The sequence below is a fragment of the Coregonus clupeaformis genome, chromosome 34 (assembly GCF_020615455.1).
Source record: "Coregonus clupeaformis isolate EN_2021a chromosome 34, ASM2061545v1, whole genome shotgun sequence".
Lineage (NCBI taxonomy): Eukaryota > Metazoa > Chordata > Actinopteri > Salmoniformes > Salmonidae > Coregonus > Coregonus clupeaformis.
In genome coordinates, this window is record NC_059225.1 from 37220096 (window position 1) to 37247598 (window position 27503).

At 48.4% G+C, this 27503-nt stretch overlaps 1 protein-coding gene across 1 annotated transcript in view; it reads right to left on the bottom strand.

Annotated features, from left to right (window-relative positions):
- Positions 1-18604, bottom strand: part of LOC121549570 (histone H2A-like) — a 43350-nt gene extending 24746 nt beyond the window's left edge. The window contains exon 1 of the mRNA XM_041861359.1: positions 18428-18604. Coding sequence (XP_041717293.1) covers positions 18428-18604 — 177 coding nt within the window. The remainder of the gene's footprint in view (positions 1-18427) is intronic.
- Between the last annotated feature and the right edge of the window lie 8899 nt (positions 18605-27503).

Sequence of the window (27503 nt, forward strand, 5' to 3'; positions counted from 1 at the left end):
AGTAAGGAATTAATTAAGAATATATACATACAGTGAGGGAAAAAAGTATGTGATCCCCTGCTGACTTTGTACGTTTGCCCACTGACAAAGAAATGATCCGTCTATAATTTTAATGGTAGGTTTATTTGAACAGTGAGAGACAGAATAACAACAACAAAAATCCAGAAAAACGCATGTTAAAAATGTTATAAATTGATTTGCATTTTAATGAGGGAAATAAGTATTTGACCCCCTCTCAATCAGAAAGATTTCTGGCTCCCAGGTGTCTTTTATACAGGTAACGAGCTGAGATTAGGAGCACACTCTTAAAGGGAGTGCTCCTAATCTCAGTTTGTTACCTCTATAAAAGACACCTGTCCACAGAACCAATCGATCAATCAGATTCCAAACTCTCCACCATGGCAAAGACCAAAGAGCTCTCCAAGGATGTCAGTGTAAGGGATCGGGGGTTGGCTGGGTCTAGACAGAGTCTGACACTTCCCCGATCTACAGAGAGGGGGAGTCATCAGACTCGATCTGGTTCACCTGAGTTCTGAGCACACCTGTCAGTAATTAGTGTAGGATTTAAGGTGTGCTCAGAAGTTCAGTCGGTGCGAGGTATTGTTCCATTGTGACTTGCTAAGCGTTTTGTTCCGAGAGAGAGAGAGAGAGTTTGTTGTTTTTGATTACCCGTGTATCCGACCTGTGCCTTGTTGTTTGACTCCCCGTATTGCTTAATCCTCTGCTTGTCTACCCCAGTGATTACCGTTCTCTGATCCTGTGCCTGTGCCCTCGACTACGACTAAGCCCGCTCCCTTGGTACCTCTGCCTGTCTATGCCTGGCCCGGTTTTGACCACAGCCCGCCCGACCACGATTAAGCTATTTCCTTGTCTGTCCTCTAATAAAGCATCGCTATTCTGCGATTGGATCTTACCACTCTGTCCGAGTATTCATTACAGAATACCTCACCATTACCATGGATCCAACGGAATTACAGAGGCGATGGGAGATACAGGAGAAACGGATGGATGAACTCCTGCAGCTACTCAACGCTGGTGCGGCTGAGGGCACCACCCCGAGCACGGTCAGTCCTCGTCCTACACCTCCGATTTCTCTACCGACAAGGTACGACGGGGAACATGGCAAATGTCAGGGGTTTCTACTCCAGACGTCCCTGTATATGTTGTGTAATCGTACGATGTTTCCCGATGACCGTAGCAGGGTGGATTTCATGATTTCTCTGCTAACGGGAAGAGCACTGGATTGGGCTACTGCGCTTTGGGCAGCTGAGGTCCCCGAGTTCAATGCGGAAGTTCAGTTCAAGAGACTGTTCCAAGAGGTGTTCGACCACCCAGTATCTGGGCGTAGTGTGGGAGACCAACTATGCGAACTTCAGCAGGGCCGTCGCACAGTAGCCGACTACGCTTTGGAGTTCCGTACGATAGCAGCCGGTAGCGGATGGAGCGAGACTGCTTTGCTCACCGTTTTCCGAAGAGGGCTGCGCAAAGACGTACTGACTGAGTTGGCTTGTCGAGGAGATATCACTGCGCTACATGATTTTATCAAAATAGCCATCTCTATTGATAATCTGATAGTGCAACACAAGGTATCCACAGTCCGGGAGCCCTCGATCACTGGTCCTAAGGAATCTGAGGAGGAACCTATGCAACTGGGACGGTCACCTCTACAAGGTTCGGTGAGACAACAACGTCGGCAAGACGGACTATGCCTGTATTGTGGTCAGTCGGGTCATTTCGTTCGTCTATGTCAGGTACGACCAAACCGTACCCCAGGATATCGCCTCGGAACTGCCAAACCGGTGAGTGAGACTCAAGTTTTGAACATTACATCAAAACAAATGTATGTGCCAGTTACCTTATCTGTCGGAGAGAAAGTGCGCAGGTTGGAAGGACTTATTGATTCCCGGAGCGGCTGCCAGCTTTCTGGATATGGGTCTTGCTGAGGAGTTGGGAGTTCAACTTATCCCAATTCAACCTCCCCTGCGAGTCAACGCGCTAGACGGTGAGCCCATGGGCACTGGGTTCATTACGCACCGTACAGAGGTAATCAAATTACAAGTGGGCTCCATACACCATGAGAACATCATTTTTTTCGTCATCTCCGCTTCACGGGAGCCGCTAGTTCTCGGCCACCCCTGGCTCGTCACCCATGATCCGGTCATCTCCTGGAAAACTGGCGATATCACGGCTTGGATTGAGGTATGTAGGGCAGAGTGCCTCAATTTACAGTGCAAAATGTCTACTGTGGAGGATGCGCAGGGTGCGGTGTCTACTGTTGTCCCTACAGAATACCAGGATTACGCGCAGGTGTTCTCCAAGGAGAGGGCCACCGTGTTACCACCTCATCGGGCCTGGGACTGCGGGATTGATCTGCTATCCGGGGCTACACCTCCTCGTCGAAGAATCTACCCGTTGTCACAGCCGGAACGAGAATCAATGAGCCAGTATATTGATGAGGCGCTACAGCAAGGGGCCATTCGCCCATCTACGTCTCCCGCCGCATCCAGTTTTTTCTTCGTGAAGAAAAAGGATGGCGGACTGCGTCCTTGTATAGACTATCGAGGGTTGAACGAGATTACCATCAAAAATCGTTACCCCCTTCCTTTGATTCCAGCAGCCCTCGAACAGGTGGGACAGGCCTCCATGTACAGTAAACTGGACCTCAGGAGTGCGTACAATCTGGTGCGTATTAGAGAAGGGGATGAATGGAAGACCGCCTTCATCACACATCGAGGACACTACGAATATTGTGTCATGCCCTATGGACTTACCAACGCGCCCTCAGTATTCCAGGCGTTCATGAATGACATTTTCAGGGACATGATTGATCGCTTTGTTATCGTGTACATTGATGACATCCTAATCTATTCTAACTCTCTGAGTGAACATGTGTCCCATGTACGACAGGTGCTGGATCGGCTCCTACAACATTCTCTGTTCGTGAAGGCAGAAAAGAGTGAATTCCATGTCACTACGATTTCCTTCCTTGGGGCCATACTCACTCCCCGAAGGGGTTAAACTGGATGAATCCAAGGTGCAAGCGGTACAAGACTGGCCTCAACCCCAGACGGTGAAAGAGCTCCAGAGATTCTTAGGGTTTGCCAATTACTATAGACGGTTTGTGCGTAATTTCAGCACAACCGCAGCGCCCTGTCGGCGATGACCAGCTACAAGGGTCGCGGTCTGAACTGGACGGAGGGGGCAGTGCGTGCGTTGAGACGTTGAAACAACGCTTTACCACCGCTCCTATTCTATGTCAGCCGGACCCTACCTTACCGTTTATCGTGGAAGTGGACGCCTCGGAGGTTGGAGTTGGAGCCGTGTTATCCCAACGCCAAGGTGAGCCGCCTAAATCACGACCCTGTGCTTTCTTTTCAAGGAAGCTGAATTCTGCCGAGCAGAACTATGACGTGGGTAATCGGGAATTACTGGCGGTGAAGTTAGCACTGGAGGAGTGGAGACATTGGTTGAAGGGAGCAGAGCATCCGTTCCAAGTGCTCACGGACCACCGCAACCTGGAGTATCTTCACAGTGCCAAACGACTGAACTCTGACAGGCAAGGTGGTCTTTATTCTTCAACCGTTTCCGATTCACTGTTTCTTATATCCCCGGGTCCAAGAATGGTAAGGCGGACGCGCTTTCCCGACGGTTCGAGTGAGCGGAAAGACCCATGGAGCCAGAACCTATTCTCCCCATGAGTTGCTGTGCTGGTCCTGTGAGGTGGGCTATTGATTACACTATTCAGGAGAGCTTACAAGCGGAACCAGCCCCTCCAGAAACCCCGGTGTCTAAGGTGTTTGTGCCAGCCCCACTTCGACCTCAACTGATGGAATGGTGCCACACGTCGCTGGGATCTGGTCATCCCGGGATCACTCGAACTACACGACTCATCAGCCGCAAATACTGGTGGGATTCCCTCACAGATGACGTCAGAGACTATGTCTTATCCTGTCCCGTATGTGCTCAGTCCAAGGTACCTCGTGTACTACCGGAGGGTAAGCTGATGCCATTGCCAACTCCTCAACGACCCTGGTCGCACATTGCAATGGACTTTGTTACCGACCTACCAGAATCAGAGGGCCATACTGTAATTCTCGTGGTCATCGATCGTTTCTCCAAGATGTGCCGGTTAGTACCCATGACCCGTTTGCCTAACGCCACTCAGATGGCTGAGACTATGTTTACCCAGGTGTTCCGGCAGTTTGGTGTCCCGGAGGATATTGTTTCTGACCGGGGACCCCAGTTTGTATCTCGGGTATGGAAGGCCTTCTGCGAACGCTTGGGCATCTCGGTTAGCCTAACCTCCGGATATCATCCCCAGGCCAATGGGCAGACAGAACGGCTCAACCAGGAAATTGGGAAATATCTACGGCAACAATGTTCGCGGCAGCCGCAAGAGTGGAGCCGATTCCTTCCTTGGGTAGAGTATGCTCAGAACTCACTCGTTCACACCTCCCTACGCCTAACGCCCTTCCAGTGTGTTCTAGGGTATCAACCACCCCTGTTCCCGTGGGATACCGCATCAGGGATGGTACCGGCTGTGGACGAGTGGTTCCGTCGGAGTGCGCAGGTCTGGGAGACAGCCCATCAACATCTCAGTCAAGCCTCACAACAGCAAAAGACCTACGCCGACTGACGCCGGAGACCTACTCCCACTTATCAACCCGGGCAACGAGTGTGGCTGTCTACCCGAGAGCTGCGGTTCCGACGGAGCTGCCAGAAGCTCCAACCCAGGTACATCGGTCCTTTCAAGGTACAGAGACATATTAACCCTGTCACCTACCGTCTATTACTCCCTCGACACTACAGGATAAACCCTACGTTCCACGTCTCCCTATTGAAACCTGTCCACTATAGCCCGATGTACCCCCCAATCGCTCAACAACCTACTACACCACCTTTGGAGGAGGAACAGGACACCACCTATACAGTCCACGAGATACTGGAGTCAAGACGGAGACGAGGGGGCATCGAATATCTCGTGGACTGGGAGGGATATGGACCTGAGGAACGGTCATGGGTCCCTGCTAAGGACATACTGGATCCCGCTCTCAAGGCCACTTTCCACGCTGAACACCCAGATCATCCAGGACCCCGACCCAGAGGAAGACCACCCGGTAGAGGTAGAAGGCCGTCAGGAGCCGGCCCTGGGGAGGGGGATACTGTAAGGGATCGGGGGTTGGCTGGGTCTAGACAGAGTCTGACACTTCCCCGATCTACAGAAAGGGGGAGTCATCAGACTCGATCTGGTTCACCTGAGTTCTGAGCACACCTGTCAGTAATTAGTGTAGGATTTAAGGTGTGCTCAGAAGTTCAGTCGGTGCGAGGTATTGTTCCATTGTGACTTGCTAAGCGTTTTGTTCCGAGAGAGAGAGAGAGTTTGTTGTTTTTGATTACCCGTGTATCCGACCTGTGCCTTGTTGTTTGACTCCCGTATTGCTTAATCCTCTGCTTGTCTACCCCAGTGATTACCGTTCTCTGATCCTGTGCCTGTGCCCTCGACTACGACTAAGCCCGCTCCCTTGGTACCTCTGCCTGTCTATGCCTGGCCCGGTTTTGACCACAGCCCGCCCGACCACGATTAAGCTATTTCCTTGTCTGTCCTCTAATAAAGCATCGCTATTCTGCGATTGGATCTTACCACTCTGTCCGAGTATTCATTACAGAATACCTCACCATTACCATGGATCCAACGGAATTACAGAGGCGATGGGAGATACAGGAGAAACGGATGGATGAACTCCTGCAGCTACTCAACGCTGGTGCGGCTGAGGGCACCACCCCGAGCACGGTCAGTCCTCGTCCTACACCTCCGATTTCTCTACCGACAAGGTACGACGGGGAACATGGCAAATGTCAGGGGTTTCTACTCCAGACGTCCCTGTATATGTTGTGTAATCGTACGATGTTTCCCGATGACCGTAGCAGGGTGGATTTCATGATTTCTCTGCTAACGGGAAGAGCACTGGATTGGGCTACTGCGCTTTGGGCAGCTGAGGTCCCCGAGTTCAATGCGGAAGTTCAGTTCAAGAGACTGTTCCAAGAGGTGTTCGACCACCCAGTATCTGGGCGTAGTGTGGGAGACCAACTATGCGAACTTCAGCAGGGCCGTCGCACAGTAGCCGACTACGCTTTGGAGTTCCGTACGATAGCAGCCGGTAGCGGATGGAGCGAGACTGCTTTGCTCACCGTTTTCCGAAGAGGGCTGCGCAAAGACGTACTGACTGAGTTGGCTTGTCGAGGGAGATATCACTGCGCTACATGATTTTATCAAAATAGCCATCTCTATTGATAATCTGATAGTGCAACACAAGGTATCCACAGTCCGGGAGCCCTCGATCACTGGTCCTAAGGAATCTGAGGAGGAACCTATGCAACTGGGACGGTCACCTCTACAAGGTTCGGTGAGACAACAACGTCGGCAAGACGGACTATGCCTGTATTGTGGTCAGTCGGGTCATTTCGTTCGTCTATGTCCGGTACGACCAAACCGTACCCCAGGATATCGCCTCGGAACTGCCAAACCGGTGAGTGAGACTCAAGTTTTGAACATTACATCAAAACAAATGTATGTGCCAGTTACCTTATCTGTCGGAGAGAAAGTGCGCAGGTTGGAAGGACTTATTGATTCCGGAGCGGCTGCCAGCTTTCTGGATATGGGTCTTGCTGAGGAGTTGGGAGTTCAACTTATCCCAATTCAACCTCCCCTGCGAGTCAACGCGCTAGACGGTGAGCCCATGGGCACTGGGTTCATTACGCACCGTACAGAGGTAATCAAATTACAAGTGGGCTCCATACACCATGAGAACATCATTTTTTTCGTCATCTCCGCTTCACGGGAGCCGCTAGTTCTCGGCCACCCCTGGCTCGTCACCCATGATCCGGTCATCTCCTGGAAAACTGGCGATATCACGGCTTGGATTGAGGTATGTAGGGCAGAGTGCCTCAATTTACAGTGCAAAATGTCTACTGTGGAGGATGCGCAGGGTGCGGTGTCTACTGTTGTCCCTACAGAATACCAGGATTACGCGCAGGTGTTCTCCAAGGAGAGGGCCACCGTGTTACCACCTCATCGGGCCTGGGACTGCGGGATTGATCTGCTATCCGGGGCTACACCTCCTCGTCGAAGAATCTACCCGTTGTCACAGCCGGAACGAGAATCAATGAGCCAGTATATTGATGAGGCGCTACAGCAAGGGGCCATTCGCCCATCTACGTCTCCCGCCGCATCCAGTTTTTTCTTCGTGAAGAAAAAGGATGGCGGACTGCGTCCTTGTATAGACTATCGAGGGTTGAACGAGATTACCATCAAAAATCGTTACCCCCTTCCTTTGATTCCAGCAGCCCTCGAACAGGTGGGACAGGCCTCCATGTACAGTAAACTGGACCTCAGGAGTGCGTACAATCTGGTGCGTATTAGAGAAGGGGGATGAATGGAAGACCGCCTTCATCACACATCGAGGACACTACGAATATTGTGTCATGCCCTATGGACTTACCAACGCGCCCTCAGTATTCCAGGCGTTCATGAATGACATTTTCAGGGACATGATTGATCGCTTTGTTATCGTGTACATTGATGACATCCTAATCTATTCTAACTCTCTGAGTGAACATGTGTCCCATGTACGACAGGTGCTGGATCGGCTCCTACAACATTCTCTGTTCGTGAAGGCAGAAAAGAGTGAATTCCATGTCACTACGATTTCCTTCCTTGGGGCCATACTCACTCCCGAAGGGGTTAAACTGGATGAATCCAAGGTGCAAGCGGTACAAGACTGGCCTCAACCCCAGACGGTGAAAGAGCTCCAGAGATTCTTAGGGTTTGCCAATTACTATAGACGGTTTGTGCGTAATTTCAGCACAACCGCAGCGCCCCTGTCGGCGATGACCAGCTACAAGGGTCGCGGTCTGAACTGGACGGAGGGGGCAGTGCGTGCGTTTGAGACGTTGAAACAACGCTTTACCACCGCTCCTATTCTATGTCAGCCGGACCCTACCTTACCGTTTATCGTGGAAGTGGACGCCTCGGAGGTTGGAGTTGGAGCCGTGTTATCCCAACGCCAAGGTGAGCCGCCTAAATCACGACCCTGTGCTTTCTTTTCAAGGAAGCTGAATTCTGCCGAGCAGAACTATGACGTGGGTAATCGGGAATTACTGGCGGTGAAGTTAGCACTGGAGGAGTGGAGACATTGGTTGAAGGGGAGCAGAGCATCCGTTCCAAGTGCTCACGGACCACCGCAACCTGGAGTATCTTCACAGTGCCAAACGACTGAACTCTGACAGGCAAGGTGGTCTTTATTCTTCAACCGTTTCCGATTCACTGTTTCTTATATCCCCGGGTCCAAGAATGGTAAGGCGGACGCGCTTTCCCGACGGTTCGAGTGAGCGGAAAGACCCATGGAGCCAGAACCTATTCTCCCCATGAGTTGCTGTGCTGGTCCTGTGAGGTGGGCTATTGATTACACTATTCAGGAGAGCTTACAAGCGGAACCAGCCCCTCCAGAAACCCCGGTGTCTAAGGTGTTTGTGCCAGCCCCACTTCGACCTCAACTGATGGAATGGTGCCACACGTCGCTGGGATCTGGTCATCCCGGGATCACTCGAACTACACGACTCATCAGCCGCAAATACTGGTGGGATTCCCTCACAGATGACGTCAGAGACTATGTCTTATCCTGTCCCGTATGTGCTCAGTCCAAGGTACCTCGTGTACTACCGGAGGGTAAGCTGATGCCATTACCAACTCCTCAACGACCCTGGTCGCACATTGCAATGGACTTTGTTACCGACCTACCAGAATCAGAGGGCCATACTGTAATTCTCGTGGTCATCGATCGTTTCTCCAAGATGTGCCGGTTAGTACCCATGACCCGTTTGCCTAACGCCACTCAGATGGCTGAGACTATGTTTACCCAGGTGTTCCGGCAGTTTGGTGTCCCGGAGGATATTGTTTCTGACCGGGGACCCCAGTTTGTATCTCGGGTATGGAAGGCCTTCTGCGAACGCTTGGGCATCTCGGTTAGCCTAACCTCCGGATATCATCCCCAGGCCAATGGGCAGACAGAACGGCTCAACCAGGAAATTGGGAAATATCTACGGCAACAATGTTCGCGGCAGCCGCAAGAGTGGAGCCGATTCCTTCCTTGGGTAGAGTATGCTCAGAACTCACTCGTTCACACCTCCCTACGCCTAACGCCCTTCCAGTGTGTTCTAGGGTATCAACCACCCCTGTTCCCGTGGGATACCGCATCAGGGATGGTACCGGCTGTGGACGAGTGGTTCCGTCGGAGTGCGCAGGTCTGGGAGACAGCCCATCAACATCTCAGTCAAGCCTCACAACAGCAAAAGACCTACGCCGACTGACGCCGGAGACCTACTCCCACTTATCAACCCGGGCAACGAGTGTGGCTGTCTACCCGAGAGCTGCGGTTCCGACGGAGCTGCCAGAAGCTCCAACCCAGGTACATCGGTCCTTTCAAGGTACAGAGACATATTAACCCTGTCACCTACCGTCTATTACTCCCTCGACACTACAGGATAAACCCCTACGTTCCACGTCTCCCTATTGAAACCTGTCCACTATAGCCCGATGTACCCCCAATCGCTCAACAACCTACTACACCACCTTTGGAGGAGGAACAGGACACCACCTATACAGTCCACGAGATACTGGAGTCAAGACGGAGACGAGGGGCATCGAATATCTCGTGGACTGGGAGGGATATGGACCTGAGGAACGGTCATGGGTCCCTGCTAAGGACATACTGGATCCCGCTCTCAAGGCCACTTTCCACGCTGAACACCCAGATCATCCAGGACCCCGACCCAGAGGAAGACCACCCGGTAGAGGTAGAAGGCCGTCAGGAGCCGGCCCTGGGGAGGGGGATACTGTAAGGGATCGGGGGTTGGCTGGGTCTAGACAGAGTCTGACACTTCCCCGATCTACAGAGAGGGGGAGTCATCAGACTCGATCTGGTTCACCTGAGTTCTGAGCACACCTGTCAGTAATTAGTGTAGGATTTAAGGTGTGCTCAGAAGTTCAGTCGGTGCGAGGTATTGTTCCATTGTGACTTGCTAAGCGTTTTGTTCCGAGAGAGAGAGAGAGAGTTTGTTGTTTTTGATTACCCGTGTATCCGACCTGTGCCTTGTTGTTTGACTCCCCGTATTGCTTAATCCTCTGCTTGTCTACCCCAGTGATTACCGTTCTCTGATCCTGTGCCTGTGCCCTCGACTACGACTAAGCCCGCTCCCTTGGTACCTCTGCCTGTCTATGCCTGGCCCGGTTTTGACCACAGCCCGCCCGACCACGATTAAGCTATTCCCTTGTCTGTCCTCTAATAAAGCATCGCTATTCTGCGATTGGATCTTACCACTCTGTCCGAGTATTCAATACAGTCAGGGACAAGATTGTAGACCTACACAAGGCTGGAATGGGCTACAAGACCATCACCAAGCAGCTTGGTGAAAAGGTGACAACAGTTGGTGCGATTATTCGCAAATGGAAGAAACACAAAATAACTGTCAATCTCCCTCGGCCTGATCATGAGAACGGTGAGGAATCAGGTCAGAACTACCCGGGAGAATCTTGTCAATGATCTCAAGGCAGCTGGGACCATAGTCACCAAGAAAACTATTGGTAACACACTACGCCGTGAAGGACTGAAATCCTGCAGCGCCCGCAAGGTCCCCCTGCTCAAGAAAGCACATATACAGGGCCGTCTGAAGTTTGCCAATGAACATCTGAATGATTCAAAGGAGAACTGGGTGGAAGTGTTGTGGTCAGATGAGACCAAAATGGAGCTCTTTGGCATCAACTCAACTCGCCGTGTTTGGAGGAGGAGGAATGCTGCCTATGACCCCCAAGAACACCATCCCCACCGTCAAACATGGAGGTGGAAACATTATGCTTTGGGGGTGTTTTTCTGCTAAGGGGACAGGACAACTTCACCGCATCAAAGGGATGATGGACGGGGCCATGTACCGTCAAATCTTGGGTGAGAACCTCCTTCCCTCAGCCAGGTCATTGAAAATGGGTTGTGGATTGGTATTCCAGCATGACAATGACCCAAAACACACGGCCAAGGCAACAAAGGAGTGGCTCAAGAAGAAGCACATTAAGGTCCTGGAGTGGCCTAGTCAGTCTCCAGATCATAATCCCATAGAAAATCTGTGGAGGTAGCTGAAGGATCGAGTTGCCAAACGTCAGCCTCGAAACATTAATGACTTGGAGAAGATCTGCAAAGAGGAGTGGAACAAAATCCCTCCTGAGATGTGTGCAAACCTGGTGGCTAACTACAAGAAACGTCTGACCTCTGTGATTGCCAACAAGGGTTTTGCCACCAAGTACTAAGTCAAGTTTTGCATAAGGGTCAAATACTTATTTCCCTCATTAAAATGCAAATTAATTTATAACATTCATGACGTGTTTTTCTGGATTTTTTTGTTGTTATTCTGTCGCTCACTGTTCAAATAAGCCTACCATTAAAATTATAGACTGATCATGTCTTTGTCAGTTGGCAAACTTACAAAATCAGCAGCGGCATGGACTAAGATACAGTAGAATAGTATAGAATACAGTACATACATATGAGATGAGTAATGCAAGATATGTAAACATTATTAAAGTGACTAAGATACCTTAGTCATGGGTGCAAGGGGAGTACAGGATCAGGCTGAGCACGCACCCTTGTGGGGCCCCAGTGTTGTGGATCAGCAAAGTGGAGGTGTTGTTTCCTACCTTCACCACCTGGGGGAGGCCCGTCAGGAAGTCCAGGACCCAGTTGCACAGGTTGGGGTTCAGACCCAGGGCCTCGAGCTTAATGATTAGCTTGGAGGGTACTATGGTGTTGAATGCTGAGCTATAGTCAATGAACAGTATTCTTACATAGGTATTCCTCTTGTCCTGATGGGATAGGGCAGTGTGAAGAGTGATGGCGATTGCATCGGCTGTGGATCTATTGGGGCGGTAAGCAAATTGAAGTTGGTCTAGAGTGGCAGATAAGAAGAGGTGATATGATCCTTAACTAGTCTCTCAAAGCACTTCATGATGACTAAAGTGAGTAGTACGGGGCGATTGTCGTTTAGTTCAGTTACCTTTGCTTTCTTGGGTACAGGAACAATGGTGCCCATCTTGAAGCATGTGGGGACAGCAGACTGGGATAGGGAGAGATTGAATATGTCCGTAAACACTCCAGCCAGCTGGTCTGCGCATGCTCTGAGGACGCGGCTAGGGGTGCCATCAAGGTCGGCAGCCTTGCGAGGGTTAACACGTTTAAAAGTTTTACTCACGTCGGCCAAGGAGAAGGAGAGCCCACAGTCCTTGGTAGCGGGCCACGTCGGTGGCACTGTGTTATCCTCAAAGCGGGCGAAGAAGGTGTTTAGCTTGTCCGAAAGCAAGACATCGGTCTCGGTGACGTGGCTGGTTTTCCTTTTGTAGTCCGTGATTGTCTGTAGACCCTGCCACACACATCTCGTGTCTGAGCCGTAGAATTGCGACTCCACTTTGTCTCTATACTGACATTTTGCTTGTTTGATTGCCTTGTGGAGTGAATAACAACACTGTTTGCATTCTGCCATATTCCTAGTCACCTTGCCATGGTTAAATGCGGTGGTTCGCGCTTTCAGTTTCGCGCAAATGCTGCCATCTATCCACGGTTTCTGGTTAGGGTAGGTTTTATTGTCACAGTGGGTAAGACATCTCCTATACAATTCCTGATATACTCAGATACCGTATTGGTGGATTCGTCTAAATTATTTTCTGCTCATAACTAGTATATAAACATTGTACTATGTGCTTAGGCATCTGGTTAAAAGTAGTCCACTTTCAAAGGAGTAGGGTGGAATTTGTCTCCTGAGTGGCACTGCATCGCAGTGCTAGCTGTGCCACTAGAGATCCTGGTTCAAATCCAGGCTCTGTTGTAGCCGGCCGCGACCTGCAGACCCATGGGGCAGCGCACAATTAGCCCAGGGTAGGGGAAGGAATGGCCGGCAGGGATGTAGCTCAGTTGGTAGAGCATGGTGTTTGCAACGCCATGGTTGTGGGTTCGCTTCCCACGGGGGGACAGTATGAAAAAAAAAAAAAATGTGTGCTGTCGCTCTGGATAAGAGTGTCTGCTAAATGACAAAAAAATATATATATATTTGGAAAGAAAGGATCCAGTACCTTTATCCATTCAACTAACATTGTTAAAGTAGAAAGACAGAAGGAAACAAGAGTGACCTTTAAGTCTCAGATTTGCATGCATTTGTTCCAAACATAATGTTGTAGCTTAACTATATTGGAAAAGGCACAGGTAAAATTAGGAACTGTGTATGTTAACCCGTGTGCCTTTTCTAATAGTGAGCCAACGTTTTATTCCAGGACCACAGACAGCTACTGCAAGTTAGTGCGGTAGAAATGCAAGGAATGCCGTGGCGAGTTCAGAACCACAGCAGTGGAGACTGGAGAGTGTCACTAACAACAAATAGGAAGACCACAAGATGATTTCTGCCTACTGTAAACAGTCAAATCACGATAGAATCTGTGATTTTCAACCATCTGACCTAGTACTGTCTGATTCATATAGCCTGATTTTTGTTTGTTCTTTATTATATCAAATTATTGCTTCTGTATGGGGTGCTTTGGCTGAAAGACCAACACGTTTGATCTGGAGCCCATAGACTATGTAACTTGCAAATTAACAGTCAATACTGTAAATATTATTGTATCTACTCCATAAGATAATTAGCTATGTGCATTGTGTTATAGAATAGGCAGAAGCTAAAGGTCAAGAATGGACAGAGAGTGAAATTAACCGTACATATTTAATAACATAGTAAACTGAATCAATTCAAACATAAAATACAAAAATACTCAACTTCTGACTACTTTAATACACATATAAAGTGAATTTATCACAATACTTTTGGTCCCCTAAAATGGGGGGACTATGCACAAAAAGTGTTTTCTAAACGGTTCACCAGATATGGATGAAAATACCCTCAAATGAAAGATGGCAGGCTGACTTTAACCTCATAGTTAACCTTGTATCATTACAAATCCAAAGTGCTGGAGTACAGAGCCAAAACAACAAATAATGTGTCACAGTTGCAATAATTTTGTAACTCACTGTATATCAAGAAGATCTAAATGCATATTCTCATGAAACTGATTGAGATCAAATGGTTGGATGCTGATGCTCCATGAACGTTTCAATGGGAAATCATGACGAATCTAGCCAACCATTTATGATTGACAGTGATAAATTTGAAGGGAGAGTGAGGAAGACATTTGTGCATAAAGTAGAGGTTAAACTGGAGAAACCCGGTCCTCGGCCTTGATCCAGTCATCGTCCCATTTCTTGCCACTGTAAGACAAGAAAGAAAACATAAAAAGGAACGTCATGTTTTTAAGCAAAATTGAAAATAAATCATTCAATATTTAATCGTGAGCAAGGGTTGCACCTATTCTTTTCAATGGGTTTTATGATTTTTGGTTGCACCTTGTCTCCCGTTGGTCGAGCACCTTCTCCTCTCAAAATATATTATTTCAACTACATAAAGTGCCTTGCAAAAGTATTCATACCCCTTGGATTTCTCCACATTTTATTGTGTTACAAAGTTGGATTGAAATTGATTTCATTTTTATTTTTTATTTTTTGTGTGTACTCTAATGTCAAAGTGGATGAACATTTTGATTTTTTTATGAAGACTAATTCAACATTTGAGAACTAAAATAGTCGTTACATAAGTATTTCAGCCCCTTTGTTTAGGCATGCCTAATTATTTCACAAGTTACATTTGGCTTAACAAATCACATAATATATTAAATGGACTCAATAGGGGTTGACATGATATTTGAATGACTACCCATACCTCTGTCCCCCATACATACAACATCTGTAAGGTCCCTCAGTCAAGTATTGAATTTCAAGCTCAGATTCAACTACAAAGACCAGGTAGCTTTTCGAAAGCCTCATAAAAAGAGAGCAGTGATTGGTAGATGGGTAACAATAACAAATCAGACAAAAAAGAATACAAATACACATAATACCAAAAATCCAAAATATGTATCTTGTATGCAACAACAACGCACTAAAGTTAATACTGAAAAAAAAAAAACTGCAAAGGAATACACTTTTTTGTCTAAATGCAAAACCTTATGTTGTTTGGGTCAAATCCAACACAACTCATCACTGAGTAACTAACTCTGTATTTTCAAGATTGGTGCTGGCTGCATCATGGTATGGGATGCTTGACATCATTAAAAAGTGTGGAGTTTTTCAGGATGAAAATAAACGGGATGGAGCTAAGCACAGACAAAATGCTAAACGAAAATCTGGTTCAGTCTGCTTTACACCAGACATTGGGAGAGGAATTCACCTTTCAGCAGGACAATTACCTACAACACAATGACAAATCTACACTGGAGTTGCTTAGCAAGAAGACAGAGAATGTTCTTGATTTGCCAAGTTAAAGTTTGGACTTAAATCTGATTGGAAATCTATTGCAAGACTTTAAGATTGCTGTCTAGCCATGATCCCCAACATATTGACCTAGCTTGAAGAATTATGGAACGAATAATGGGCTAATATTGCACAATCCTGGTGTTAAGCTCTAAGAGACTTACCCGAGAAGACTCACAGCTGTTATTGCTGTCAAAGGCGTTTCCAAGGGGTATGACTACTTTTGCAAGGCACTGTAACGTTAGATCCAATACCAAGTTACAAGCAAAACCATATGTATTTGGACAGTGAAGCTAAAATGTGAAATATGGATCTATACTCCAGAATATAGTATTTTAAATAAAAGGTTTAATGTACTATTATTTTAATACACTATAAGTGAATTTGTCAAAATACTTATGGCTCCTTCAATTGGGGGGAGGACTATATGCATAAAGTGCTTTCTTTTCAAAATTGTAAAAAGGTGACCTGTACTATCGCCTCATATGAAACATTTGATCTCAAATTCAAAATGCTGGAGTTTAGATTAAAATTGTACATTTTAGCTTCACTGTCAAAATACATATGGTATTGAGTGTACAGTATATTCTCAATTCTTTCTAGGAGATTAGTTGAAGTAAACATACCATCCAGAGCATGGCTTCCATCTCACTTTCTGCTCCTGATCCTTTATTATGCAAGAAATAGAAATGTATTTTTTATTTAAAAGCTGCACTATGCAGACATCTCTCCACAATGTCATGGTTGCTACTGTCAGCTGTTTGAAGCTGCTGTACAAAACCAAAGTAAAAGACTCTAAAACAAAACTTAAGAACGGGAAGCATAGAAATAACGCACACTGTCGAACAGATCTACTGCTTCTTAGACTTGCTTTCAAGTAGAATGAAAGATCTGTAAATCACATTTCTATGTGAATTTGGTTACATATTGCCACTTTAACTACAAGGTCTATGTACTGCAAGTTAACTACAATTGGTGTTGCACTAGGATTTGCCTGTAAATACAGTCACAGGAATTTCAATGTACTGCAGATGATTTACCTCCTCTGAAGTTCTATTGGCAAAAATTTCGAGAATAGGGAAAATCAGATGCACTGAAACAATAAATACATTTATTTAATCACCACCCATCAGAACATTAATGAAGTTAGTGTGCCAGTCATTTGCATTATTCATTTTACATCTATGCCTAGCCTTAGACTACGCTCTTAGAAATTGTTATTTGGCTGTCCCCATAGGAGAACCCTTTTTGGTTCCAGGTAGTACCCTTTTGGTTCGATGTAGAACCCTTAAGACAAAGGGTTCTACATGGAACCCAATAGAGTTCTACCTGGAACCAAAAAGGGTTCTACCTGGAACCAAAAAGTGTTCTAATTTGTGGTCAGCTGAAGAACCCTTTTGGAACCCTTTTTTCTAAGAGTGTATAATATGCCTGCCTCCCGAAAAGTAGGGGACCATCAATCACTGGAATTGTTGTATTAATTTATTAAAAAACATAATTTAATAAGTTATTAACAGCATAACGATGTATTAATAAACAATATAAGTTAGATACTGATTTACCTTTTCGCATGTAGTCATATTTCCTCTTCCTTGGTCGTGGTTGGAAGGGGTTGTCTGTGTCATGCTCAGTGGGTTGGAATTTTTTTATGGTGACAGGACTTTATCCCAGTCTTCTTTGGTTCGGTTTGGGTGTAGCTGGTCTCCTGGGCGGTGGGGGTTAGCGGGGGTTCAACCAGGTTGGGGATCCGGGTGTAGCTGGTCTCCTGGGTGGTGGGGGATATCGGGTGTTCAACCTGGATGAGGGTATAGCTGGTCTCCTGGGGGGCAACTGTATCAGACAGTTCTTGGGAGAATGTCTTGTTATATACAGTGGGGAAAAAAAGTATTTAGTCAGCCACCAATTGTGCAAGTTCTCCCACTTAAAAAGATGAGAGGCCTGTCATTTTCATCATAGGCACACGTCAACTATGACAGACAAATTGAGAAAACAAAATCCAGAAAATCACATTGTAGGATTTTTTATGAATTTATTTGCAAATTTTGGTGGAAAATAAGAATTTGGTCACCTACAAACAAGCAAGATTTCTGGCTCTCACAGACCTGTAACATCTTCTTTAAGAGGCTCCTCTGTCTTCCACTCGTTACCTGTATTAATGGCACCTGTTTGAACTTGTTATCAGTATAAAAGTCAACTGTCCACAACCTCAAACAGTCACACTCCGAACTCCACTATGGCCAAGACCAACGAGCTGTCAAAGGACACCAGAAACAAAATTGTAGACCTGCACCAGGCTGGGAAGACTGAATCTGCAATAGGTAAGCAGCTTGGTTTGAAGAAATCAACTGTGGGAGCAATTATTAGGAAATGGAAGACATACAAGACCACTGATAATCTCCCTCGATCTGGGGCTCCACGCAAGATCTCACCCCGTGGGGTCAAAATGATCACAGGCCACAATTACAGGCCTCTCTCATTTTTTTAAGTGGGAGAACTTGCACAATTGGTGGCTGACTAAATACTTTTTTCCCCCACTGTATATGTATTTTTCTATTAGTGTATTTCAGTTTGTTCTGTTGTTTCTGGATGATTAAATTGAAATTGCATCCAACTTTATATGGCTTGTTTTAGATATAGTGATATTTGAGAATTGATTTCATTTCAAATAACTGAAAGTGAGACGTTGTAATCTGAATAAAGGGGGGAAATGCCATTTATTGAACGTGGTGAGACAGTCTTACACATTTCTAGAGAAACAGTTCGGATTTAAGTATAACTTTTGTATGACTGAAACTTTTAGTGGTAGGTCCAACGCTTAAAATATTTAATCATTTCTGTCCTCCCTATTGATATTCATTTTATAAATAGGCCCGTTTAATTTTGTCTTGCTTGCTGTTCCAAATAAAATGGAATATTTCTTTTTCATATAAATTAAAAAACTGTTCGCTAGGTGTAGGCAAGACCGTAAACTGGGATAATACTATAGAGTTAATCAGTGTGATGTGAGGCTTCTTGTTTGCACGGGCAATGTCTCCGGCCAACTCCAGGATCTCAGCAGTCAGGCACTCGAGCACGGCAGCCAGGTAGACTGGTGCGACAGCGCCCACACGCTCGGCGTAGTTGCCTTTGCGCATCAGCCTGGGCATCTCGTAATCCATCTTGATTTAAATGTTCATGTAAAATGTGTTCCCAACATTAAAAGAATGTCTGTGTTTGTGTGATTTTTTTTCCAAGAAGATGAAGGGGGTGATGTCTTGCAGGACCTAGCACAACATGTAAGGAAAATCGTTGTGTACTAACCTGGGATATTTACGTTAAGGATTATGTTTACCAATAGATTCAGTATTGACTCAATACAGGGTTTCCTTTCCGCTATCTGTAGCCATTTAAATGTCTGACATATAACCGTGCTCGAGAAAGCCACAGGTAGCGTAATGCATTTCAGCAAATTTCGTGCGTTTCTGTGTGAAAAGACACAAATTTATGTGCTACTTAATTCGTGTGAAAAGACACCAATTTAACCAGTAGGCTACACACAACAACCATAAACGGATAGCCAATTTTTTAAAACATTATGAACATACAGAAATGTTGTCTTTATTTAATGTTTCAAACATTGTAGTTGTATGCCTATGTACCATTTGAGATTTTCTGAACATAATTTGTGAGAAAATACACACATTTACGTGCAACTTAATTTGTGGGAAATATTGTTTTATTAATGCTAACGCTGTTTTCTATGCTTGATTTCGTTTAATACTTTGGGATACTGCTGCACTTTTGGTCAGAAAGGCCCCTTTTTCGTGTAGGCAATAGTACACGATTTTCTTCATAACACATTTTATATTTCGTAGAGCCTAAATTACACACTTTTCTTCATAATTAATTTAATACATGTTAAAGAGGTTAATGTAAAAATAATGAAATATGTCGGCTTTCACTTATGGCACTTCCAAGGCCTTTCTATTATGGTTATGTCAATCATATTATATACTTTGGCTATTGTAACGCGTTCAACCAGTTAGCAAGTCAGAAATGTCAGTTTCCTAGTACCGACTAGCACTTGAATGCTGTATTATGCCAACTTCACATTCTCGTGGAAAATGGGAAGTTGTAACTCCGACATGATTGTGTTCAAGTGGTTTTGAAGTCGGAACAATTCTTAAACCAATAAGATTGTGTCACGGTTTCGGCCGAGGCTGCTCCTCCTCCTTGTTCGGGCAGGCTTCGGCGGTCGTCGTCCCCGGAGTACTAGCTGCCACCGTTCGATGTTTCATGTTTGTTTGGTTTTGTCTGTTTGTACACCTGTCCCTTGTTAGTGTTTGATTTGGTTGCCTATTTAGTTTTCGTGTGTGGGGGCAGGTGTTATGTGGTATTGTTTATTGTCAAGCTGTTGCTCTTTTGTATTACTCTCGTGTTTGTTGTTTTCCGAGAGTCCGCACTGTGTGCGCTATCTTCATTTTACGCACTGTGTGTGTTGTGCGTAATTTGTATTTTGCCTCCCGGTTGGGTTGGCTGTTCGCCTGTTTGGTGCTGCATTTTGTTAACTAAAGTCTGTTGACGAACGCCCGTGTTTCCTGCGCTTAATTTCCTCACCGCATCTACACTCAGCTACTGACAGAATACCACATCCCATCATGGAGTCAGCAGGAGCACCCGCGCCGACAGAGGTCATGGAGGACCGTCTTCGTGGACAGGAGGACCGGATTAACCAGATCGGTCACGCATTGGATCGGGTGATGAACACTCTCCACCGATGGGAAAGAAGCGGGGTACCCACGCCCCCACCTACCGGACCATCCCCATCGGTCAGTCCTCCTGTCCACATTCCGGAACCCAGTGGGATTCGGCTCTCGCTCCCGAGGGCGTACGACGGCTCCGCTGCCGGGTGTCAAGGGTTCCTGCTACAGGTGGAACTCTACCTCGCCACCGTACACCCGGCGCCCTCGGGACACGAGAGCGTCTCCGCCCTCATCTCCTGTCTCACCGGCAAGGCGTTGGAGTGGGCCAACGCCGAATGGAGGAGAATGGACGCCGCTACCATCACCTATGCGGAGTTCTCCCGCCACTTCCGGGCCGTGTTCGACCATCCACCAGAAGGGAAGGCGGCGGGGGAGCGTCTGTTCTTCCTCCGACAGGGGATGAGGAGCGCACAGGATTTTGCCCTGGAGTTCCGGACTCTAGCGGCAGATGCAGGGTGGAATGAGCGGGCCCTCATAGACCACTTCCGCCCATTTCACCCTCCAGCACCTCCGAGCCGAGCCCTATGGAGCTCGGAGGTGCTGGCGCTAGAGAAAGGGAAGGGCACACCGCGGCTAGGTGTTGGGGAAGGTCCCCCGGTGGAGGTGAAGGCAGGCCACGCATTGGGGAGTCCTCCCAGGTGAGTAGGCGCCCTACTTACCCAGAGCTTTCTGTCATTCACATAACCTTGCCTGTTTGTTTTCCACAGGTAGCACCTCGTTCCCAGCATAAGGCGCTAGTCGATTCAGGCGCAGCTGGGAACTTTGTAGATCGCCAGTTCTGTGTAGAATTAGGGATTCCTCTCCTTCCCGTTGATAAGCCTTTCCCTGTACATGCCCTAGATAGCCGTCCGTTAGGATCTGGGTTGATTAGGGAGGTCACAGCGCCCCTTAAGATGGAGGCGCAGGGGGGTCATGAGGAGACGATTCAGCTCTATCTGATTGACTCTCCTGCGTATCCGGTGGTGCTGGGGCTTCCCTGGTTGATTACCCATGACCCTACTATTTAGTGGCGAGAGAAGGCTCTTAAAAGTCCGAATCTAATGCCTGCACTGCATATTCCCCCCGAGTATGAGGATTTGACACTGGTGTTTAGTAAGACTAGGGCGGCGCAGCTGCCGCCTCATAGACAGGGGGATTGTGCGATAGATCTCCAGTTAGGAGCAGCCCTCCCGCCGAGCCATGTGTATCCCTTGTCTCAAGAGGAGAGGAAGGCGATGGAAACTTACATCGCCGAGTCTCTGAGACAGGGATACATACGGGCCTCCACTTCACCCGCTTCCTCGAGCTTCTTTTTTGTGAAGAAAAGGATGGAGGTCTGCGCCCGTGTATTGATTACCGCGGTCTCAATCAGATTACGGTGAAGTACAGCTATCCACTTCCTCTGATTGCGACTATGACGGAATCATTACACGGTGCTCAGTTCTTCACAAAATTGGATCTCAGGAGCGCATATAACTTGGTGCGCATTAGAGAGGGCGATGAATGGAAGACAGCGTTTAGCACGACCTCCGGTCATTACGAGTATCTCGTCATGCCATATGGGTTAATGAATGCTCCCTCAGTCTTCCAATCCTTCGTCGATGAGATTTTCCGGGACATGCAGGGGCAGGGAGTAGTCGTGTACATAGACGATATTCTGGTGTACAGTTCTACCCGAGCAGAGCATGTAGCCCTGGTGCGCCGAAGTGTTGAGGAGGCTGTTGGAGCATGACCTATATGTCAAGGCAGAGAAATGTCTGTTCTTTCAGAAGTCGGTCTCCTTTTTGGGTTATCAGTTGTCTGCGTCAGGGGTGAAGATGGAGGTTGACCGGGTGTCAGCTGTGCGTAGATTGGCAAACCCCAACCACTGTGAAAGAGGTGCAACAGTTCTTGGGTTTTGCGAATTACTACCGGAGGTTTATCCGGGGTTTTGGACAGGTGGCAGCTCCCATAACGTCTCTGTTGAAGGGGGGTCCGGTGCGCTTGCGCAGCTGAGGCGGACAGGGCTTTTGGGAGACTGAAGGACCTGTTTACCTCGGCGCCGGTGTTGGCGCATCCGGATCCCGCTTTACCATTCCAGGTAGAGGTAGACGCGTCCGAGGCCGGTATTGGGGCCGTTCTCTCACAACGGTCTGGCACACCACCTAAACTCCGCCCCTGTGCTTTTTATTCTATGAAGCTCAGTCCGGCGGAGCCGAATTATGACGTAGGGGACAGGGAGCTGTTAGCCGTGGTACAGGCCCTAAAGGTGTGGAGACATTGGCTTGAGGGGGCTCAACACCCTTTCCTCATTTTGACTGACCACCGTAACCTGGAATACATCCGGGCAGCTAGGAGACTGAATCCTCGCCAGGCCCGCTGGACTATGTTTCTAGCCCGGTTTGTGTTTAAAATCACTTACATCCCTGGGTCCCAGAACGGGAAGGCAGATGCCCTGTCTCGGCGGTATGACACGGAGGAGAGGTCCGTTGAGCCCACTCCCATACTACCAAAGTCTTGTCTGGTTGCACCGGTGGTATGGGAGGTCGATGTAGAGATCGAGCGGGCGTTACGCACCGACCCAAGTCCTCCACAGTGTCCAGTGGGTCGGACGTACGTTCCGCTCGAGGTACGCGATCGCCTCATTTATTGGGCTCATACGTCCCCCTCCTCTGGACATCCAGGTATCGGCCGGACAGTTCACTGCCTTAGCACTAAGTACTGGTTGCCAACGTTAGCCAGGGATGTGAGGATTTATGTCTCCTCCTGTTCGGTGTGTGCCCAGTGTAAGGCGCCCAGACATTTGCCCAGGGGTAAGCTACAACCCCTGCCCGTTCCACAACGACCCTGGTCCCACCTCTCGGTGGATTCTGTTACAGACCTTCCATCCTGGTCGTTGTGGATCGGTTCTCGAAGGCCTGTCGTCTCCTTCCCATGCCGGGTCTCCCTACTGCCCTACAGACCGCTGAGGCTCTGTTTACCCATGTCTTCCGGCATTACGGGGTACCCGAGGATATAGTGTCTGATCGAGGCCCCCAGTTCACCTCCAGAGTGTGGAGAGCGTTTATGGAACGGTTGGGGGTTTCGGTGAGCCTTACCTCGGGTTACCACCCGGAGAGTAATGGGCAGGTTGAACGTGTCAACCAGGATGTGGGTAGGTTTCTGAGGTCTTATTGCCAGGGCCGGCCGGAGGAGTGGGCGAGATACGTTCCGTGGGCCGAGATGGCACAGAACTCTCTCCGCCACTCCTCCACCCAACTAACCCCTTTCCAGTGTGTGTTAGGTACCAGCCGGTTCTGGCACCTTGGCACGAGAGCCAGATCGAGGCCCCTGCGGTGGATGAGTGGGTGCGGCGCTCGGAGGAGACATGGAACGCTGCCCACGTTCATCTGCAGCGGGCCATCCGTCGGCATAAGACGAGCGCCGATCTCCACCGCAGTGAGGGGCCTGTGTACGCACCTGGAGATCGAGTCTGGCTCTCGACCAGAAACCTGCCCCTCCGCCTGCCCTGCCGGAAGCTGGGTCGGCGGTTTGTGGGGGCCATTCAAAGTCCTGAGGAGGTTGAACGAGGTGTGTTACAGGTTAGAACTGCCTATTGATTACAGGAATATTAACCCCTCGTTCCATGTGTCTCTCCTCAGGCCGGTGGTAGCTGGTCCACTCCAGGACTATGAGATAGAAGAGACTCCTCCGCCCCCGTTGGACATCGAGGGGGCTCCGGCGTACACTGTGAGGTCCATCCTTGATTCGAGACGCCGGATGGGGGGTCTCCAATATCTCGTGGAGTGGGAGGGGTACGGCCCGGAGGAGCGGTGCTGGGTGCCGAGGAGGGACATATTAGACCTGTCCCTGCTGACCGAGTTCCATCGGGGTCATCCTACGCGCCCTGCTCCGCGTCGTCCTGGTCGTCCTCGAGGCCGGGATCGGCGCGTCAAGGGGGGAGTACTGTCACGGTTTCGGCCGAGGCTGCTCCTCCTCCTTGTTCGGGCAGGCTTCGGCGGTCGTCGTCCCCGGAGTACTAGCTGCCACCGTTCGATGTTTCATGTTTGTTTGGTTTTGTCTGTTTGTACACCTGTCCCTTGTTAGTGTTTGATTTGGTTGCCTATTTAGTTTTCGTGTGTGGGGGCAGGTGTTATGTGGTATTGTTTATTGTTAAGCTGTTGCTCTTTTGTATTACTCTCGTGTTTGTTGTTTTCCGAGAGTCCGCACTGTGTGCGCTATCTTCATTTTACGCACTGTGTGTGTTGTGCGTAATTTGTATTTTGCCTCCCGGTTGGGTTGGCTGTTCGCCTGTTTGGTGCTGCATTTTGTTAACTAAAGTCTGTTGACGAACGCCCGTGTTTCCTGCGCTTGATTTCCTCACCGCATCTACACTCAGCTACTGACAGATTGGCAACAACATTTTCACTATTTCTCACTTGTAATTCCTACTTGGAGGGTCATTCAAGTGAAACTTCCCAGTCGGAACTAGGTATTTCCGATAACTCTGATAGCACCCTGAACGCAACATTAATATGTGTGATCGACAACAGTAGGGTCTGGGTCCCGGCGTGTCCAGTCCCCATTCCCATTCCATAGGAGTGAGTGTCAGTAGTCTACTATATGTCCGTGCTATGTGAAGTAAGTTTGGTGATTATTATTAACTTTGAGCTGACACTTAGAGATGGGAATGCTGAATTTGAAAAGAATGAAAGACCTCTTCAGTTGTCAAGGGACCAAAAGCACAATATTTTAGACAAACTGACATCTACCATATATGGTTTTAAGGCTTACCCCAGTGATAAAGAGATAACAATGGTGGCTGAAGCTCTTGTGAGGAAACACCCCTGTTTAAAAGAAGCAGGATCTGACAATGGATGGAATGGCTGGAAGAACAGCATCAAGTTTAAAATGGGCAATTACAGGACCAAGATGAGAAGGGCTGGATGTCAGGAGGTCGCTGTAAATGCTGGGAAAAGAAGCCGTAAAAACCCTGAGAATGAACCTTCACACTCCAACATCAACAGGCCTAAGTGTGCAGAGGTCAACTTTCTGCCTAACTTTCCTCAAGGAGAGGATCCCTCAAGTCTTGACCTTTTGAGGCAGGCTATTGTTGAGGAAGTAAAGAAGACTGAGAGAAACCTACCCCTTATTAGTAAGATGATGCAGAACACGTTTGCCTTGCGACGACAGACTATTGTAATGTCCTGCCCACCGGTGAAAGAGCTAATGGACCTCTGGCCTGCTCTTCATATGCAGTCTGAGGTAAAATCATCATCAATTTAATAAATAAATTCATTTTGTAGGTTATTTTTTCTGTTTTTATATTTGCTACTGTATTTCACATTGTGTGTAATGTTGCCTAATTTCATTCATCATAAAATAAATAATTGCTGTTACTGTCCTTTCCTCAATGGAGGTATATGCAGAGTTCCAACGGATAACTAACCAGAACCTACCTAACACTTTCTATGCCGAGCTTGATCGCCACACTCCTCGTTTGATGGCCTTATTTAGACAGAAAGCTTCCAAAACTGGAAAGACTGCAGATGCTTTGGCAAACATTTTCAAAGGCCATGATACACAGGTGATTATACATTTCTGTCATGAGCCCTCTCACTCCACCGGGTTACCACCTTAATTTGTTTCCACTCTGCTCACCACTCTCTCTCTACTCAGCCTAACTAGCTCCACCTGTCCCTGCTCTGCTCGGCTCTAATTACTCTGCCAGCTGCGCTGCATTACCCACTAACCTCTCCCAGTATTTATAGTCCTGTCTTTCAGCTCTCCTTTGTCAGATCGTCTGCTAAGCTCACACCCGAACCTGTTTGCTCGCGCTTCTGGCTCACCCTGGTTTTGTGACCCCCGGACCTGCCTGTTTTTGGATACTCTTCTGCCTCAGGAGATCCAGACCTGCTTCTGCCATTACGACTCCTGATTACTCTTCAATCCCGGTAACTCTGACCAGCCTTCTGCCTTGCTACTACGTATTTTGGATTTCCCTTGAACTGTACTGCTGCCTGGTTTCATTCCGCCCTGTTGTGTCTGTGTCTCCCCCAGGACTTCTGGACCACCCACCACCGGCTTCATAGGACGCATCGCTGCCACTGGGGGGCACAGACCCAGCGCATTGGACGGGATCCCTGTTACCCCTGGAGCCTTCATTCACTCCCTACTTCCCTTTTCCCTTAAGTTTAATAAACTTTCTGGTGTGACGCAATTGTGGTCCTCTGGTCGTCTGTCTGAATCGTGACAGTACGATCTGACACCATCATGGACTCAGCGCACACTTCCCCCGACATGGAAACCGAAGAACCTGAGCAACCCACCGCCATGCTACGCCTGGAACACACTGAGAGAGAGCTAGGCCGCATGAGCGGCGACATCACCTCTCTGCTTCAGGTCGGCCACCAACAGCATCAGCAGTTCCAGCAGCACCAGCAGCAGTCCCAGCAGCAGCAACAACAACTCGCCATGATCATCCAACTCCTCACCAACCTTACCCCAGCCAGTCTGCCCACCAGCCCTGCCTCCGAGTTACCTGCCCCGGTCATTGCAGCCGCTGCCCGGAACCCAAGATTGGAAACCCCGAGCGGTTCAACGGCGATTCTACCCAGGTCCGGCCATTCCTGACTAGTTGCCGACTTCAGTTCTCCTTGCAGCCAAGGACCTTCGCCACGGAGGGGGGCTAAGGTCGGGTATGCCATCACTCACCTGACGGGCCGAGCTCGACTCTGGGGAACAGCAGAGTTCGAACGTCAAACCCCCGCATGTGCAACCTTCGACCTGTTTGCTGAGGAGATGCTGAAGGTGTTTGACCTGGATTCACCCACCGCAGAGGCGTCTCAAGTGAACTGTTCAGTATTCGACAAGGCAGACGTACAGTCGCAGACCATTCCATCGACTTCCGAACCCTGGCTAGACGAAGTTCTTGGAACACACCATCGTTGGTGGACGCGTTCTTCCATAGTTTGGCTGACTATATCAAGGACGCAGTTGGTCTCCCATGAACTGCCTTCCACTCTTGATGAAGCCATCGCACTGACTGTCAGGATCGACAGAAGGATACAGACCCGTCGTCGTGAGAGGGGGGCGCCAAGGTCCACCTACTACCGGCATTCGGAGAGATCCGACTGGGCTCCTGTCATCTACTGCCACTCACCCAGGTCAGCTTGATCAGTCTGAGCCTATGGAGATTGGGCGAGCCTCCCTCACTCCTGCAGAGCGCCAGCGCCGCTTCACCTCAAACCTCTGCCTCTATTGTGGAGGTGATGGACATCGTGTGGTAACCTGCCCTTTAAAGGGCCGAAGCTCACCGGGCGTAGGGGGAGTCCGGTTGAGTTCAATGACCATCCAGTCCTCCGACCGCAAACCCCTG